This window comes from Kogia breviceps, chromosome 13 (assembly GCF_026419965.1).
Source record: "Kogia breviceps isolate mKogBre1 chromosome 13, mKogBre1 haplotype 1, whole genome shotgun sequence".
Classification (NCBI taxonomy): Eukaryota; Metazoa; Chordata; class Mammalia; order Artiodactyla; family Physeteridae; genus Kogia; species Kogia breviceps.
In genome coordinates, this window is record NC_081322.1 from 70633776 (window position 1) to 70654411 (window position 20636).

The following is a 20636-nucleotide window of genomic DNA, read 5'->3' on the forward strand; positions in this document are numbered from 1 at the left end:
GCTTTTCTGTATCCTAGAGCAGTTTTCCATATTATTTTTATTTATGATATACCTGTCAATTGTTAGGACATCATAAAGACTCTCCCTCACCGCATCCTCCCCGGCAAGTCTGGTCACCCCTCTAGCCCTGCCTGCAGCCAAGTACCCACAAGAATGCAGGTGCTTTGAACGTGTACACACACACACACACACACACACACACACACACAGAGCCATCCTTCAACTTTCTTTTTAGCATACATGATTTGTTTTATTCTCATATTTATAATAGAGAATAATAAATACCATCACATTGTTACTTGTACCAAATGGTCCTCATTCCCCCCACCACCTCCTTTTTTTTTTTTTTTGTAACATCCTTATTGGAGTATAATTGCTTTACAATGGTGTGTTAGTTTCTGCTGTGTAACAAAGTGAATCAGCTATATGTATATGTATACATCCCCATATCCCCTCCGTCTTGCGTCTCCCTCCCACCCTCCATATCCCACCCCTCTAGGTGGTCACAAAGCACCGAGCTGATCTCCCTGGGCTATGAGGCTGCTTCCCACTAGCTATCTACTTTACATTTGGTAGTGTATATATGTCCATGCCGCTCTCTCACTTCGTCCCAGCTGACCCTTCCCCCTCCCCATATCCTCAAGTCCATGCTCTAGTAGGTCTGTGTTTTATTCCCATCCTACCCCTAGTCTCTTCATGACATTTTTTTCTTAGATTCCATATATATGTGTTAGCATACGGTATTTGTTTTTCTCCTTCTGACTTACTTCACTCTGTATGACAGACTCCAGGTCCATCCACCTCATTACAGTTGTCACAGGATATAAGAAAAACTAGATATCCTGACAACCGTAAAGGCAAGAACTGTGGTCTGCCATCGTGGGGACCACCATGAGTACCGCTCCACTGGAATCCAGTAAACCAAATGCCGCAGGAGCTAGGCCCAACAATCTCGTTTTTAAAAAGCTCACCTGGCTCTCTGATGCATCCATTACTTTGAGGACATTCCCAGAGGTCTGCCTGTGCTCTACAGATGCAAATAAGTGGATACGGGGTTGCCGGCTCTCTTACTATCCAGGTAGGCAGGGGCTGGTCTGGCACACCTCATGTTCAAAAGCTGCTTCTGCTTCCAAGGAAGAAACAATTCTTTTTGTCTTTTTTTTAAAATTCATTTTTATTGGCAAATAGTTGATTTACAATGTTGTGTTAGTTTCTGCTGTACAGCAAAGTGAGTCAGTTATACATATACATATATCAACTCTTTTTTAGATTCTATTCCTATATAGATCACTACAGGATATTGAATAGAGTTCCCTGGGCTATACAGTAGGTCCTTATTAGTTATCTATTTAATATATAGTAGTGTGTATATGTCAATCCCAATCTCCCGATTTATCCCTCCCCCACTTCCCCCTTGGTAACCATAAGTTTGTTTTCTATATCTGTGACTCTATTTCTGTTTTGTAAATAAGTTCATTTGTGCCATTTTTTCAGATTCCATGTATAAGCGATATCGTATGATATTTGTCTTTCTCTGTCTGACTTATTACACTCAGTATGACAATCTCTAGGCCCATCCATGAGGCTGCAAATGGCATTATTTTGTTCTTTTTTATGGCTGAGTAATATTCCATCGTATATATGTACCACATCTTCTTTATCCATTCCTCTGTTGATGGACATTTAGGTTGCTTCCATGTCCTGGCTATTCAAAAAGATACATGTATCCCATTGTTCACTGAAACAATTTTTAATCTTTGTTCATATGGTATGGTAGCAGCACTCTTCTATTTGAAAAAAAAAAAAAAAACTTTGGAGAGAAGGAGAAAGACCAGAGAAATGGCAGGTGAACAGAGTCCTCAAATCTTGTTTAATATTTTTTGTGTTGTACACTCTGACTGCAGCCACAGATGCTAGGGCTCTAAAGTAATCTTGAGTGCTCCCCTAATTTATCCCCTCCACTTGCCTGAATCTGTACTATCACACAGCATATATTTTTATCCTTCTATTTATTCCACAGCAAAGTTTATTATAAAACTTCCCTTTAGTTTATAGGCTACTGAATGTCATCACAGATAATGAAAATATTTTTCCCCATAGCAAGTCCAGATCCTTCTTGTGTCATGTAAATTCATTTCTTTAATCTTGTTAAATACCATTAAGTTCCTCCATCAGTACCTAAACTTCCTACTCATCTGTCTTTCCATTTTTCTGGCAAAAGAACACCTGTTCATAAATAAAATAATTTAACATTTAGAAGGTACAGCTACAATTTACAGAGAATCTGTTCCAGTGCATAGGTGTGTCTCTGATTGTATGTGAGATAATTTATGTGGTACAGGGGCCTGGCATTAAATAGTATTGAATCACCTGGTGAAAAGGTAGTTCCCCCTCAATTATCTTTCAGTCCTTCTGATTTCATTTAGAAGAGTCTGTATTGCATTCTAGTATGTCTTTAATGCCCCTCTAATACTGACTAACATCCCTATTTAGCAGGCCTCAGAATCAAACAGGCAAACATGTCTATCAAACATTTATTAAGATCAATTAGTTTTCCTTGTATTTGTTTTTGTGGTTATCTTTCTTAATGTGTTCCATTTATGAGAGTTTATAAATCTCATAAGTTTTCCTTTAAATGTATTTATTTAAGAAAAAATGTGAATTGACTAAGAAAATAATTTTTTTAAAAAAAATCAAGTAGTATGCGACAGGACTGCGTTAGGACTTTTGACTTTAGCAGGCACTTTGCATTTGTGGGTCCCTTCCTCCATATAATATTATTCAGAATGCTTATGTAACACAGGAAAGAACTCATTTAGTAAAATCTGTTTTTCACAGTGAAAATCCTTTTGTTTATTTTGAGGCTCAACCAAAAAATAGTTCTTGTCTGTTGAGAGACATCGTAAGTGATCTTCAGTCTTGCACTCCCACAGGTTTTTTTGAGTCAAAGATTATTTAACTCTGATATCTTTTAAAGATATAATTCTAATATAGAAAACAGAGCATGGAATCTGGAGACAGACCGAACTGGTCTTGAACCCTCTCCAGGCTTAATAGCTCTGTGATCTTGGGCAAGACAATTACCTTTTATGAGTCTTCATTATCTCATCCACAGGATGGAGTTGGTAACTCCCACTTAAGATATGGTTTTGAAAAGTAAATTATCTCCACCAATGTTTATTGAGCCCCTCCTATGTGCCAGGCTCTTTTTTAAGTGCTACAAATACCACAGTGAACAAAACATAAGCTTACCATTCTCGTCCAGCTGATGGTCTTACATGGAGTTGAATATTTCCTTGCTGGCTCTTAAGTCATTGAAGCAGAGTATTGCCTGGGAGTGGATTAGAACTGAATTTCTTGTACTCCTAGTTCTAAAATAATTATCCCTCTTGCTGCTACAGAGTTTGAGTCACAATTAGCTACCAAAGGTTACTTAGAGATTCAGCAAGACCTTTTGTAGATTTTTTTACCGATTTTTTTTTTTTTTTTTTTTAGTTCATAAAACTTCAGCTACCTTCAGGGAAACATATTTGATATAAATATTTTGCACTATTTTTACCTTTGTTAATATATACTGTTTATCAGTAAACATAATCTGCATTATAAATTTTTAGAAAGGCAGATACACATCCTTCAGTGCCTGAAAATTCTTGATGAGAAACTGTTACCCTCATATAACATTTGCTGCTGGCTAGACTGACATAGGCACAGCTAGCCACCAAAAGATCTTTTGTCCTCACTTATGGAACAAGTAGCTCCTTTTTAGTGGTGATGATGCCAGAAATGGAGTGATCTGGAGAGATTTTCATCTTTCAAAGAGATTTTTTTTTTTTTTTTTGCCTGGCATCACCAAAGCACATCCTAAGCTTTCCAGGTATGACATCTGATGATCAGCAAGTAGGCTAGGTAAAATAAAGTTAACTGGATAACTGGATAAGAATATTCAGATTAGTTATTTGAACTTATATAACTTTCTAGAAAAATGAGTGAATTTTTACTCAGTTTGGAGCAATGGAGGAAGAGGTGGAGCTTAGATATATTTTAATATTAATGAGTCAAAATTAACCTCATCATTCTACAGCACACACAGGCTATTAGAGTCAGCACTATCTTCAGTGTAAACGTTTCATTTACAGGTATTTTTCTTCTACGATTGATTCGCTAAGTCTTGGCCTTAGCGCTAACTATATATTGGAATTTTACATGAATGCACTATTGTAAAACTGTTGTTGGCATCTCACATTGTTGGTGAAATTCCAGGCCAATGTTATCTGAGGTGACTAGATTATAGTAAAAAAAAAAAAAAAAAAAAACAATAAAATAGATCTTTAAAATACATACTGTCTCTGTTTTAACACACATGTACATTTTGTGTGGTTCCCTTCAGAGCTAATTATACTGTTTTAAAACAATAACAGAGAAGCAAAGGATAAGGAAATATAAAGCTGCCCAACTGTGGAATCACCCACCTGACATTCTAGGCAGACCATAGTCTAATTACCATGTACTGGCAGTCAGAACAGTTACGTAGAGGAGAAAGTTTAAAGCAAAGAATTTCCAGTATCTTATTATTTCTTACAATATCCTGTCCGTTTTTTCAATGAATATAAACAAGTTGCTCCAAAGATGTTCGCTTTGATATCCCCACCGTGTCTTTTCCTTTCAAGGCCTACCTGTCACCTGGTTCCATTTTGCTACAATACTTATTAGAGTTTGAAAATCATAACATTCAATTTCCTGCCTTTTCCTTGAATATGCAAACTATACAGCAAGAGAAGAACAAAGATTCTTTCATGGCTGTTAAGGAGTATCCTTAATAGAGTCCAAACTTGCCAGTGGTTCAGTTCTCAGTTCCACCATCTTCTTACTCTTGGGAAACTTTCTAACGCTGGAAGGCAAATCTATATCCTGAGCCAGTTTTACCTAAGAAGCTCTTTTTCCCGTATATCTGTCCACCAAATTTCAATATCAAGAGTACTTGACTTTCTTCTTACCATACAGAGGGGTTAAGTTTTATCCCACCCTGCCCTGCTGAACTGAGTATCTGGAGTGGCTGCTGGGTTCGAGAAACAAATGGAAATGTTCCACGCAACTTCTTTGGAGTCTATCTTCCAACATAGTATCTAAATCCATGCACTGCTGGCATCCTTTCTGGAAGCTCATTTGGCTTTATTTTCCAACCTGCTGCTGGTTCACACATAATTTGGCATTATGTATCAACAGCCTTAAAAATCTTCATAGCCTTTGACTCTAAGAAAATAATTTAAATCACTGTGTTGTACACCTGACACTAATATAATATTGTAACTCATCAATACTTCAATTAAAAAATTAAAAATAAATTTTAAAAATAGTTTAACATTCAAAGACTTCTACAAAAGATATTCATCGTGATATTTTTAATAAATTAAAAATTGAAAATCTTTTACTACTTAATGTCCAGGAATAAGAATCAGTTAAATAAATGTTGGTCAGGGAATTCCCTGGCGGTCCAGTGATGAGGACTCGGCACTTTCACTGCTGGGGTCCAGGTCCAACCCCTGGTCGGGGAACTAAGATCCCACAAGCTGCTCGGCCAAAAATAAATAAATAAGTAAATAAATAAATAAATAAGTACATGTTGGTACATCTATAAAATGGAGTTTTAAGCACCTCTGGTCAGCGTTTATATTCTAGAAGTATTTCTGTAATGGCATATCCAAAAGTCTCATGCTGGGCTTCCCTGGTGGCTCAGTGGTTGAGAGTCCGCCTGCCGATGCAGGGGACGCGGGTTCGTGCCCCGGTCCGGGAAGATCCCACATGCCGCGGAGCGGCTGGGCCCGTGAGCCGTGGCCGCTGAGCCTGCGCATCCGGAGCCTGTGCTCCGCAACGGGAGAGGCCACAACAGTGAGAGGCCCGCATACCGCAAAAAAAAAAAAAAGTAAAAAGTCTCATGCTATAATCCCCAACAAAACTGCATGCACAGTATGATCTTAACTTCTTAACTGTGTATAAATAATACGAACAAAGAGTGAGGGAAAAGAACGTATAGCAAAATATTAACAGTCGTAATTTTTATTCCTTTCTTATGCTCCAACTTTTTTCTCTACATATCTTTCTATAATTTCTATAATTTCCTGTAACGGGCATAAAGAAAATAAAATTTTAAAAATTAAGATACAGAAGAAAAAGAAGGGGAGCAGTTGATGGACTGCATCTTTTCACGTCCGTTCTACCTCCTAGGTGAGCCATATACTGCTCTCTGCTGTGGCACTTTTGCTAGAAATTTACACCATCCATTCTCCTACTGAAGACAAATAGCTAATTAGGGGTGATGATAAGAACCTGTGTCACCTGGTCTCTGTTCTTTTTCAGCACACGACGGTTTTGCCCTTTATATTAATTGAGATGAGGACATCACACCATGCGTATCCCAGCAGGAGCAGCGGACTGGCCGCCATATGTACCTTCTCTGTCGGCTATATATTATGGTAAGGACAGTGCCTGCTGGGCTTTCTTATTGTATTAGATTTTGCACTGCTAAATTTGGGCACATATTTCATTATGGATATAATCACTAACAGATTCACACTGCGTGCCTCATTTGGTCCAAGACCTGGGCTTTGTCTCATTTCCCCAGATGCTTATATTTTTAGAAAGTATATGCCAAACCTCACACAACAGGAATTTGTTGAACAATTCCATGTAAGCAGTGGTTCTTCCAAGGCTACATTTTTCAACTCTTTTTCAAACTAAATGTTTTTCTTGGACATCAGTTTTATTGCTTAAGGGCTTTTTTGCTTGGGATTTTTTTGTTGTTGTTGCTTTTTTTGGGAGTGAAGGAGGTGCAGCAAATGCAAATGAGGACAGAAGAAATGACCTCTTAGAGGAGTGACTTCTATCCTCTAAGTGAAACAAGTGAAAATGTACATTTTCCTGAGTCACTTTAAAACCTTTTCCAGAATTCGCTATTACATATAGCATGCATTTAATGGTTTTGTTCTGAAAAATTGGGGTAAATAAATAGCAGGAAATCTCTACGTTGTCTGTTGGGCATGAATAAGCCCCAAGTGTGAGGTGCCAAATTTATCTGATAAAAGAATTTTCGCCTGTTGAGTTTATTTCACTTTAATTTCAGTTCTAACCATGTTTTAACATTTCAAAATTATTTATCTTAAGATAATTTCTTATTTCTCTGTATAATTCCAAGTGCTCTTTAATATATTAGCATACGCAGAAAAGGTCTCTCCCCTCAGCATTTCCGCCTCTTGTGACTCTCCTGTCCTGAGTTCTGGGTCACCATCACCTCCTTTAAGTCTTTAGGACTGAATCACGTTCTTCCAAACCCAGGACTGCACTTAATCCCACCAAAGTCCTGGAGCACTTTGGGAGGTCCAGTCCCTGTGGAGCGTTTCGCTCCAGCCAGTACAGAGATATAAAATAAAGGTCAGTACAGTACTTCACATACTTTGCCTGAATGATCACATAATGCTCCAAATCTGCACAAAAAGGGAATTTGCTTTTAGGAAGTCACACCCTGTGGCTGGATCTAAGGGAACGTCCAGGCTGCAGACCCCAGAACAAACATGCGGTCATGTTCAATTCCATCTGCCACTTTATTGATGAGTCACTGACTGTTCACGAGGACTGGAGAACGTTTGTTTTCTTAGTGACTTTTTAGATTTTCTTTTTTTCTACCCAAAACATTAAGTATTGGCTTTCTCTGAAAGAAAAAATGCAAATGATCCGGGCTCACAGGTGAAGTGTGACTGTGAAATTATATCTTAAAAATGAATGCATGTGATTTATACATAAGAACTTGATGTTCAAATGACTCATCTTTCAGAAGAGTCAGGTAGGAAAGCTAACAGTTATTCCAGGGTTGCTACAATGTTTACAACACGTCTGGAACTGTCTATAGATTTAGTTTAAAAATCAAATGCCCAGGCTTCCCTGGTGGTGCAGTGGTTAAGAATCCGCCTGCCAATGCAGGGGACACAGGTTCAAGCCCTCGTCCAGGAAGATCCCATATGCCGCGGAGCAACTAAGCCCGTGAAGCAAGGCTACTGAGCCTGCGCTCTAGAGCCCGCAAGCCACAATTACTGAGCCCGTGTGCCACAACTACTGAAGCTCACAAACCTAGAGCCCGTGCTCCGCAACAAGAGTAGCCCCCGCTCACCGCAACTAGAGAAAGCCCACGCGCAGCAACAAAGACCCAAAGCAGCCAAAAATAATAAATAAATAAATAAATAATAAATTTAAAAAATAAAAATAAAATGCCCTTCCCACCTCTCCCGCCAAAACACAGTCTCATTACTTTGCACTCATATTCACTTACCTGTGGGAAGGGAGGACTTTTACTCTGGGAACTCTGGGTGTATTTCTGTGAATTCATTTATATGCCATTAAATTATCTGAATCTTGAAGAGCCCCAGAGATTTTAGGAACTACATACTTTCTGATGGCTTTTCTTCCACTGTGGGTGCAATCAGCCCACATTCCAAAGAGACACGTGGGAAATACCACATAGTCTTCATTGTAGACCCCCAAGATCCCTCATTAAAATGAAGCATTACTCACGCTCTCTGTGCCAAGGGCGGCCTGCCAGCTCTGCACCCTCCCTGAGCAAACCAGTGCTTGTTTGGACACGTATCTGCATTAACCAGTGAATTCTCCCAGCTATGTTCTGCGAAAGCTTTCAAAGTAGACTTTTTCCTTTGGTGTTCTGCCCTAGGCATTCATAGCTATGCCAAGAGCCAAACAATGCCCTTCACACCATGTCACATTATACAAACCCAGGGATTTTAATTGTTATCCGAAAAGTACCGGGTTTTACTCCCTTCCGGACGATCTCAGATGCGATGTACCAGTGACACAACAGCAAAAGGTTCAGGATGTGAAATCTTTACCATACCACATACCAGGGTTGTTCTGGACATTCCAGAGCCTTATGCCAAAATGGAAGAATGCATTCCTCTTGTCACAGGCTAATTATAAAGTAGATCTCCCTGAAAATCCTCTGTGTGGTTGAGCTGAATCTATACCTCTGCGGCTGCTGGCCAGCCTGGCTGTCTGCTTGGCTCTGATTCTAGCTTGCTACCCATTTTCACAAGTCTCCCTACCCGTCTGAATCTGCTGTCTTCCTAGGTTTGGGTCACGAGAGTTGAGAAAGCGAGGGACACCGGAGCTTCCCCTCATGGACTGGAGCCCACTGAGCTCCCATGCTCAGTGGGCTCCACTTCGCAGCCCCCATCTCAGTCCGACCCAAGCTCAGCATCTGCAGTCATCCCAGACCCTTCCCTTGCCCAGCCCACCTCCACCTGTCTTTCCACTTACCCGGGGGTCTGGGACACTCCCCTGACCAGATGGTGGGCTCTTAACTCCCTTCCTGTACACCTCTCCTCCACCATCACTCCTCCACGCATTTCTCTGCACCTTCTTTGTGACATTTCCCCCTAATGAGCGATATGATCCATATTCTCCGATGCAGGACACAACACAGAAGTCCCCTTGGTTTCTAATGCAACAGTAATTATCAGGAATTGTACCGAGTACCATTTTTTTCGACTGCTGTGACAAAAGCGATTTTAAATATTACCGTATTTAGTTCCCCAGGTAACACTTTGAGATGAGCATTATCTGGCTCATTTTAAGGATAAGGACACCAAAGCTTAGAGAGATGATATGGCTTGCCCAAGGAAAAGACACTATTTTTTGTTGTTGCCAGAACTACAGTTGACCCTTGAACAACGTGGGGCTTAGGGGTGCTGACCCTTGCCGCAGCGGATAATCCGAGGATAATTTTACAGTCAGCTCCATATACATGGTTCCTCTGTATCTGCAATTCCTTCATAGCTGAGGTTCTGCATCTGTGGAGTCAACCACTTGCAGATCATGTGGTAGTGTCGTTAAGTATTTACTGAAAAAAAAAAAATCTGCATCTAAGTGGACCGCTGCAGTTCACACCCATGTCGTTCAAGGGTGGACTGTAGAGTGCAAGCCCTGGGGTGTGGCTGCAGAGTCTATAAGGTGAAACATATATTCTCTACCCCTTCTTACTGTGTGAAGCGTAACTCTGGGTGAACAAGTTAAGGGAGTTTTTAGTTTTTGTTTTGAAGCAATACATCAGAAGCAGCCAGGTCTAATCGTTAAGGCCACTTCGTGGGTTTGAATTCCCACTACCACACTTATCCTTTCTGGGCTTTAACTTATTCGGGCATAAAATAGGGACAGGGATAGTATGTACCTCATGGGGTGGTGGTGAGGACACAGTTACCCTATGTGGAACCCATAGAACTACGCCTGGCAGACAGTCAAAGTTTCTGTATTTGCTATTATTATTCCTACATTTGCAGTTCCGAGAAGCTCCTCAGCGATAGTAGCAAGAGCACATGTTTTCTTCTCAAGGGTCTGAGAATTTTAGTTACGATGCTACAAGTCCTTTCTCTTCCTTTACTCGTTCTTGCTCACTTATACACTCTTCACTTTAAGAATCCAAAACGATAAAGGATATAAAAATACAAATTTGTTTTTAAGTTTAAAAGGATCACCAGGAAATCTTGAAGGAGGGGCTGAGTAAAACAAGTGAACTTTAAGATCACGGGATGCTGACTGTTGTCACCCTCCAGTTGACAAATTCTACAAGAGAGGACGTCCTCGCTCCGCCTGGTGCAGGACTCCTGGTGGCCAATCTGTTCCTTGGAAGTGGTGCCTCCTCCCCAGCACCTCACCTCCTTGACTCCCTGCAGTATTGCAGCTCTGCTTTTCAATCTGCAGGGCACACAAAGAGGAGACCACTGCAGTTCCTAGGACATTTACATCACATCCCCAGGGATTCAACAGTGGGTCTCCTGTGTGCTGAGGAGTCTTCTTGCTGCCTCTGGCCATCACCCGCTCCCATGGTGGTTCTCATTCAGCCAGAGCCCACCTGAGATCTAAGGGGCCGCTCATAGTACACGCTGACCACTAAATGCAGGGCACAGTCAAAAGCAAGGAGACACTAGTGAAGTGGAGAAGATGGGTCCTGGGAGTGTCTTCTCATGGATAAACATTTTTTAATCACTGCAGTGAGCTTATATAAAGCAAAATAGAAATTTCTGTTGTCTCGGGGCCCTAGTTGTTTTTGATAAATTCCACACTCCAAACCCTACTGCCCCAAATGTGTCCATTGTACAACTTTCCAACCTAGAAAATAAAACAAAGTAAAATCAGAGTGAAGTGTGATCTTTCTTTTATGATATAAACTTAAATTGTCCAAAATCAGAATTTTATCCCCACCAAACCTGATTACGCCTCAGCTGTGCAATTGCGGATTCTTTTATTGTTTTCTTGTTGAAACGTTTCTATATTTCCTCGAATTTTTGCTGGAAACATACATTATTTTTAAAGTAGAGAAAAAATTCTTAAAAATACAAATAAGAGTGTACTCTAATTAAGAAGTCTTGGAAAGAATATTTAGCCATGAATGAGTAAAAAATTTTTGCATAAAATTTGCACCTGCTTCACTAAGAAAATTAAATTTGGGACCAAATTATACTCCTGTTGAATTGGATGTTTCTTCACCAGTTAAACAGATCTGGCTAGCAGATGACCAGCATTTTCTTCTGTTCAACTTGAATCTTTCACTCGACCGTAACTGCCTACTCTGTTGACTTTTACATCTGGGACAGTGTGTGAAAGTTTTCCTAATATCCTGGCATCGGAAAACTGGAACCAAGCTGAAAGAGTGACGTGCTAAGTGCCTCCCATTCTGAAGAGAGATACCTTTCTTGGGTCTTAGAAGAGACAGCCAGAGGACCCTGCTTCCTCACCCATCCCCCAAACCATCCACACTCCGCTGTGCTCATCCTCCCCACCTTCCTTCCTCGGCCTGGGGAAGAGGGAGAGGGTCTTTGCATTCTTGAGTTTGGGGTCTAGGGGAGCTACTGGGAAAGGAAGTGCCTCCCCACACTCGCCAAAGCCAGTTAGTTGTGAGAGGCTCCAAAAGAAGCCCTGGTAAATCTCCAGGGTGAGACAGGAATCTGATTTAGGAATCAGACTTGTTAACCTTCCTTATGCCTCCTACCTGAGCGAAGAAAAGGGCATTGGAAGGATATGGCAGGGTGGAGGGAGGGGCAGCTGTAGAGCAGCCTAGATCCTACCATCGTAAGTGGCAAAGATAGATGGGTACGTTTCTTGTGGATCTGGTGTGACATCAAGGGAGGTTGCTGGGCTTCAACTATCCGCTCAAGAAGGCCAGCCCCTGGACAAGGGTTTCCCAGGGGCAAAAAAACTAGAAGTTTCCGCTGTGGGCAGGAGCCAGGGGGTGTTGAAGAGGGCAAGCTGGAGCCAGCCAGGCTCCCACAACGTCTGCAAGTGGAGAAGCCCTTCAGAGAGCCCCTACGAACCTCCTGCCTATGCACCCCATGCACACGTGAGCATCTGAGCAACAGCCTCACAGCCTGAAACAGTGGGAATCTTGTATGAGCCACAGGAGCAGTGGCAGCCACTTGCACAGCTATGGGCAATGAAGGCAGAAGATATTCATCCTCCCATTTCACTTCCTGGATGGAGAAGAGACATCCCAGAATCAGGATTTTCCCTCCCCTTCTACATCAAGGTACTAGAGTGGAGGGCAGCATGAAAATGGAGAGTCCCCTCCCGCTCAAGGCTCCAGCGATAATCCTGGTGTGTTCAAGGAAAGCAGAAAGCCAGTGTGTTGGAGCAGAGCAAGAGGGAGAGTGAACAGAGACTCTAGGGGTAGAGGGCGGGTCATGTAGGACCTCGTAGGCCATTGTAAGGACCGTGCCCTTAATTCAGAATGAAATTGAGAGTCACTGGAAAGTTTTGTACAGAGAATTGACATGATCTTAGACGTTTTTAAAAATTCACTTTGGCTACTGTGTTAAGAACAGATGGGGGGGCTTCCCTGGTGGCGCAGTGGTTGAGAGTCCGTCTGCCGATGCAGGGGACATGGGTTCGTGCCCCGGTCCGGGAAGATCCCACGTGCCGCGGAGCGGCTGGGCCCGTGAGCCATGGCCGCTGAGCCTGCACGTCCGGAGCCTGTGCTCCGCAACGGGAGAGGCCACAACAGTGAGAGGCCCGCGTACCGCAAAAAAAAAAAACAGAAAAAAGAACAGATGGGGGCAAGGATGGAACAAGAGAACAGTTAAGAAGCTACAGAAGTCATTTTGGAGGGAGATGATGTAATCTGGACCGAGGTGGTAGAAATGGCAGTGTGAGAAATAGTAGGATTCTGAGTATATTTTGAAGATAGAATCAACTGTATTTCCTGTTTAATTTAGACCAAATCCAATTTAAACTCCAGACTCAAACCCCTTTAATACTTTTGTGTGTGTGTGTGTGTGGTTCGCGGGCCTCTCACTGCTGTGGCCTCTCCCGTTGCGGAGCACAGGCTCGGGACGCGCAGGCTCAGCGGCCACGGCTCACGGGCCCAGCCGCTCCGCGGCATGTGGGATCCTCCCGGACCGGGGCACGAACCCGTGTCCCCTGCATCGGCAGGCGGACTCTCAACCGCAGCGCCACCAGGGAAGCCCCCCTTTAATACTTTTTAACTTGGGTGTGTTATAGGCAGAATAATGATACCCAAAGATGTCCACATCCTAATCCCCGGAACCTGTGACTATGTCACTTCACATGACAAAAGAGACTTTGCGGATGTGATTACATTGAAGATACTGACCTGAGGAGATTAGCCTGCATTATCCAAGGGGGCCCAATCTAATCTTAAAAGGAGAGACCCTTTCCCAGCTGTGGTCAGAGAGAGACATGACTGGGAGAACAGTCAGACAGACGTGCTGTGAAAAGGACTCAAATGACATTTGCTGGCTTTGAAGATGGAGTGAGAAGCTCTGAACTAAGGAGTGTGCGACTGTCTTTAGAAGCTGCAAAAGTCAGGGAAACAGATTTTCCTCCAGAGCCTCCAGAAAGGCATGCATTCCCACCAACATCTGGATGTTAGTCCCGTGAGACCTGTGTTGGATCTCTAACCTACAGAATTTGAAGATAAATTTGTGTGGTTTCAAGCCACAGAGCTTGTGGTAACGTGTTACAGTAACAATAGACAACCCATACACTTGAGCAAGTCACTTAGTCTCTGTGGACCTCAGTTTCCCCATCTGAAAGAAAAGAGGGCGATGATACTTAGGCAGGATTCTCTCTGCTGTGAGAATCAGAAAAATGGGTACGAAATGCCTGCCTCGTGATTGGCACTCAGTACAGTATCCATTGTTGTTGATCTGTGTTGCTGCTAAGAATACTCAGTCCTTAGGGAGCCTGAATGAGCCCCTTCCTGCATGTTTCTTCACTCATTAACCTGTCATGCTACTCTGGCAGGTAGAAGTCCATATCCTTGAAGTCAGACAGTCCTTGTTCAGATCCCCTCGTCCTAAGGGCTTTGAGCAAATTACTTATTCTCTCTTAGCCTCATTTTTACCACCTCTAAAATGGGAGGTAATGCCTGCACATTATCTCCCACTAGAGATAATAGATTATTGAGCACGTGGGTCACTCAAGAAATGATAGTATCTTTCCTTCCTCCCAGGCGATAAGAATCCTGAGTGTCTGAGTCTCTATGAAAAGGTCTCATTTCTCTCTCTTCCTCTTTTCCCCACCATCCTTATTTTCATTTTATCCTTGGCTCTTCTTAAGGATGTTGGTCCTGCTTGGTGGGGTTTGTGTCTCCTTGCTACCTATTAAGAATGCTAAAGAGTGTTCTGAAAATTTCTTATGCTTCATGTACTAAGTTATTACCCAAGCTCGGCTTTTCCCCTGAGATTTGAGAATGTTATTGCTCTCCCATTATTCTAATCTGTTTGTACAAACACTTTTTTTTTTTTTTTTTTTTTTTTTTTTTTGCGGTACACGGGCCTCTCACTGTTGTGGCCTCTCCCGTTGCAAAGCACAGGCTCCGGACGCGCAGGCTCAGCGGCCACGGCTCACGGGCCCAGCCGCTCCGCGGCACGTGGGATCTTCCCGGACCGGGGCACGAACCCGCGTCCCCTGCATCGGCAGGCGGACTCCCAACCACTGCGCCACCAGGGAAGCCCTCTACAAACACTTTGTGTAGTGGTAGTTACTGTTTTCTTGTCCTCTGAGGAGGAGAAGCGTATCTAGACAGTTGAGGACTTGCCGAGTGAGAGTGTGGCTTGCACGGGACCCCTCAGAGTGTCCATTTGGGTGCTGGTTGAATCAGTGTCTTAGATCAGCATCTGGACAGAAGAGGTTTTTGTGTGTCATCCAACTCAATTCCCAGTGTTTATTATTCTGAGTTTCATCTTCTTTTACCCCGAACAGCTGGTTCTCAGACATCCTGGGTATACATGAAGAACTAGAATTCCCCATATGCTATTAACCAGGCCCCTCAGCAAGACCATTTTATATGCGCTTATGACCTTTCCCCCACTCCTCAACATCCCTAGCTTCCATCCGCCCCAACACTGCTACTTCGTTTCCCTGCCGCCTTCCGGAATTGCCGTTTGGATGCTGCCTGTGCCTTTGATGCTGTTGGCAATTTTACTTTGTATTTCTCCAGCCAGCTCTGCCCATCCCCCTCCTCACTGTCCCCTGTCCTCTCTCAGCAGACGGCCTAGTCTTTAACTTCGCAGAGAATGTAAAAAACTCTCTCAGCATCCTTTGCTGGCTCTTCCCACTCTACCCAAACCTCGGTGCTGGAGTTCTTTGGAGTTCAGCACACGGTCTTTTTCTCTTTTTGTTGATTATTTTTAAATTTTTTGCGTGGCAAGAATACTTAACCTGAAATCTACCCTTGTAGCCTAGGTCCTCTTTTTTTAGTACCTCTTCTCCCTGGATAAATCCATCCACTCCGTGTTTACAACTACCTCCATCTCAGATCTCCAGCTCGGAGCTCTCTCCCTGACGTCCGCTCACAAGCTTCTCACACTTAGCAACTGCAAACCAAATTCATGCAGTGCCTGCTTTCCCACTCACATCCCCAAACCTGTATCCCCTTGGCATTGCCACCCATCCAGTCATTCATGCCAGAAATCTATGAAACCTCTCCAGCCCACCTCTCTTGGGCCTATTACAGAGAATCATCTGCCAATTTCTAGCTTCTATACCTCTGAAGTACTTTTAGAATCCGTACACTTTGCTCCCTCTCCACTGCTGACACCACGGTTCAAGCTAGCTGCGGTCATCTGTGTCCTGAACCACTGCTTAGAGCTGGCGTTTCCCCACTGCCACCCCATCTACATGTAGGATCCCTCAGCTCTTTTTAAAAAATACATATGAGGGCTTCCCTGGTGGCGCAGTGGTTAAGAATCCGCCTGCCAATGCAGGGGACACGGGTTCGAGCCCTGGTCCAGGAAGATCCCACATGCCGCGGAGCAGCTGGGCCCGTGCGCCACAACTACTGAGCCTGTGCTCTAGAGCCTGTGAAAATAAAAATAAAAATACATATGATCATGCTACTCCCTTGCTCAGAGAATGTGGATGGCTTCCCATTGCTTCTAGGGATAAAGTCCAAAATTCCTTTACATGGCTTAGGGGACCTGCATTACGTGACCCCACCGACCTCTCTGGCCTTATCCTCCTCCTCTTCCCCCTTTGCTTATTACAGGCACAGGGACCTTCTCACTGATGGTCAAGAGCTAGACATTTCTTCCAGCTTCAAAGCTTTCACCTGCCCCACACCACCATCCAAACCCCATCTCTCCTCAGTCACATCACCCATAATTATTAGTTACAAATCCTATGCGTCCTTCAGGAAGTAGCTGAAATCTCTTTCTCAGGGAGACCTTCTCTGACTCCCCAGACTTGGGTCAGCCCTTCAGTGGTACACTACTGCAGTCACCTGTTCATTTCCATCTAGGAAGTTAAAAACCAGTTGCAGTTAGATGGTTATTTGGTTAATTTTTTTTCAAAGTCTGCCACCCAAATCCCCTCCCCTCACTATCTAGAGGGAGACAAAGAAAGTTGAAATGATCTTCAAGAAAATAAAAAGAGCTTCTTCATCTACAGTTTTCTAAGGGTTTATCCAAATCCTTTCTCTTTAGACATCACATCAATCAAATTGTCAGAGAAACCATTCTTAAGATAGATTGCTTAATAAGAGAAATTGTGATAGTATGTGAGTTTTAAATACAAGCAGATAAAGTAAGGAGACAATTTTCAATGATATATATTTTACATCTACCTTACACTTAGCTCAATAATAACCATGTAAAGTGTTTATGATACTCCTACCATCTACTCCTCTGATGTTGAATTTCAGCTTTATTGCCACCTTCTACTTGCCTGGTTCATTTAAGTTGCCAACTGATGTTGATAGACGTGTAGGAGGAAGCTCACAGTCTGTGCACCTTGCCAGAGTAACATCCTATAGGGGGTGGATCCTGGGGAGATGACCCAGTTCAGGCAGTAAAAAATTCCAGGTAGAGGGAAGATCCATTTATTAGCCAAAGTACAGCCTCTCCATTTCCCCGAGGGGAGCCGTCTCGATGTCTGTGAGAACGTAAGAGTATTTTGAAGGCTCAGAACATACTCTCTGGTGACTGCACGGGTGGGATTACGTAAACCTCTTTGCCGTGATACCAGCTCCGCCCAGTCCCGCCTTCAGCAGATGGTTTCCACAGCCTGCAATAACTGGGCAGAAGCGTGTTCCCCGGCATTGCATCTCCCACAGCACCCAGCAGTGCTGGGCTCCCAGGAGACACAAAATGAAAACCAACTGAAAATAATTCAGATGAGGAGATATCTGCTCCACAGTTGAGCTTATACCCCAAGAGTCAAAAGAAATGTACAGCCCCAGAGACCTTTTGTTTGAGATATAATGGAAATGGCAAGAGAACTTGGTCTAAAATACCCATGCAGAACTTTGTCTTTATACATTTAAGTAGGCCCATTTCCCTAATAATTTTCACAGTAAGAGAAGGAACTAGCTTGATTATTGTTATCATATTTTAATTCTCCCATATTCTGAAAGAACCAGGTCCATGTAGATTCAGGATGAAATTCCTTAACTCTCTCCAGCTGGTATTTATTTATTGAGTCCCTCCCATGCGCCAGACATGGTGCTAAGTGCAGGAGGTAAACAGTATATAAAGCTTTGGCTCTGTCCTCAGGAGCTTACGGTCTGTTGGAGGATACAGGGAAATTCAAAAGCAATTACCCTACAGTTCATAAGTGCTATGTATAAGAGAAGAAATACAGGAGGCTCTCAGAGTCCAGAGGTACACTCCCTATCCCAAACTTACGGGGTTATGGAAGGCTTCCCTGAAGAAGGGACATGTAAGCTGGCCCTTGAGGGTGAATAAGAGTTAGACATATGAAGGTCCGGGGTAAGGGTATCCAGGGCAGAGAAGGGAGATGGCCTGGAGGCAAGAAAGAGCAAATCACAGTCAGGCAGTGAAATAAGTTTAGTGCACCTGGAACCACTGGCATTTTCCCAACTCGAATCACTACCTCTACTCTCCCTAGCACAACTGCTTTTATTTTACCTCTCCACAACATCCTTCTTTGAGTTGGGTTTTTGTTTTTTGTGGGTTTTTTTTTTTTGCGGTACGCGGGCCTCTCACTGTTGTGGCCTCTCCCGCTGCAGAGCACAGGCTCCGGACGCGCAAGCTCAGCAGCCATGGCTCATGGGCCCAGCCGCTCCGCGGCACGTGGGATCTTCCCTGACCGGGGCACGAACCCGTGTCCCCTGCATCGGCAGGCGGACTCTCAACCACTGCGCCACCAGGGAAGCCCTGAGTTGGGTTTTTGTTTGGTTGGTTGGTTGATTGCTTTGCCTATTTCCTGAGATGCCAGGCTGTGTGTGGCTGCCCCTTCTCAGCCTCCTTGACAGGCCCCATTCATCTGCCCACTCCCTAGCGCTCAAGCCTCTGAGCAAGCCTTCCCCACCGCCTCCCATCTACTTTCTACTTCTTGGCCAAAGATTATTTTAAAATACAAATCTGATACTGTCAATGCTCCTATCCAAAACTCTTCAGTGGTTTTTTTTTTTCCTTTTTAGGTAGCACTTTTATTTTTCCTTATACCATGACATATCCTTGGGCCACGATATTCTCACCTGACAGTAGAAAAACAAGATGTTTCAGTCATCCTTAAAAGCTGAGAATTACATACAAAACTCTTACGTAAATTAAAACGGTGCATAAATTTGCAGGTACAAATACAAATTGTTTTGCGACTGTAGTGAGTAATTTAGCCCCATGATATTCTGCTGGAAAAACATTGGATAAAAAAGAAAATGGAGTCTGAAAGCTTGGGTTAGCTATGTTTCTTAGCTGTGATGGAAGACTGCAAGAAAGAAGTCACAATTCATTCAAAAATTCTTGCCCGCCTCTAGAGAAATCCAGAAATTGTCATTAGTGCTCTGTTCAGATCTGATCAGGCCCCAGAGGGGTGAACAGCTCACAAGAGATTGTCATCAGATCAGGCCAAGGCCCTTGCATAGACACATTACCCTTTGCTTCCCTTGGTTACACAACATCTTCGACCAGATACACTAATCTTTAAACCAAATGTATGTACAGAATTTCAGAAAACATGTTGTAAATAGTTGAGTACAATGTGAAATGGTGCTATTTGCCTGCCTATCAGGCAAGGGCAGGTGTCTTTTTAAAAAAAAACACATTCGGGTAGATGAGTCTGACATAAGATACGTGCCTCTGCCAGGGCAAACTCGTACTTGTGAACTAAGTCGTACAGCAAGTCAGTGTATCTGCCAGCAGTCCATTTAAAAGCATTTGCGGGCTTCCCTGGTGGCGCAGTGGTTGAGAGTCCGCCTGCCGATGCAGGGCACACGGGTTCGTGCCCCGGTGCGGGAAGATCCCACATGCCGCGGAGCGCCTGGGCCCGTGAACCATGGCCGCTGAGCCTGTGCGTCCGGAGCCTGCTCTCCACAACGGGAGAGGCCACAACAGTGAGAGGCCCGCGTACCACCAAAAAAATAAATAAATAAAAAAGTAAAAGCATTTGCAGTGGCCAATGCCGGACTCATCAGAGCCCTGCTTGCGAGTCCACATCAGCTGGAGTAGCCAGATACCATCTTTGCACTCAGAGGAGTGATCATCTTAATTGTCATTGCGGTTGGTTCCAGGGCTGTGCATCTGTCTGTGTTCTAAAGGCACTAACACCAAGATACCTTGGTGATCCCACCAGACCACACAGTGCACATCGCGTTGGCATATAGGTCCTTTCCAATATCAGCATCACACCTTTAGGTTGAATTGGAAACATTCCCGTGAAGGCCAGGATTCCATGCCCAAGAAGAATGGCTGGAAAGAGCTCCCGGATCTAAGAGCCTCCCACGGCTGGAGAGCCTCAGCTGACGTCAGGGAGCTCAGTTCTCTTCTCCAGGGGGGACGGTAAGCAGCACTAGATCCTGTTTGACAGCCAGGATGGGGTAGCACCTCTTCTCCTTGATGGCATGTACAATTTCTGCTCTGGTAGGGAAGCTGTAACATCTTTGTCTCACAACCTTTAGAAATATTCTGCCCAGCATGAGCTAGCTCGGTCCGGAAACAGGATAACACGGAGCATGCGTAACCCTCATAGATGGGCATCGTGTGGGGGACAGCATCACCCCAAGTCTGTACACGCAGCAGTGAATGACCAGAGGCGCACAGGGACGGCACAGCTGGAAGAGCAGTATGCACAGCTGGTTACTGAAGGGGTCAATCAGGACCTGTGAC

The 20636-nt window shown here is 43.7% G+C and overlaps 1 protein-coding gene across 1 annotated transcript in view; it reads left to right on the forward strand.

The window, feature by feature from the left end:
- AIG1 (androgen induced 1) overlaps positions 1-20636 on the forward strand; it is a 238562-nt gene that overhangs the window by 190524 nt on the left and 27402 nt on the right. The window contains 1 exon segment of the mRNA XM_059083298.2: positions 6355-6470. Coding sequence (XP_058939281.1) covers positions 6355-6470 — 116 coding nt within the window.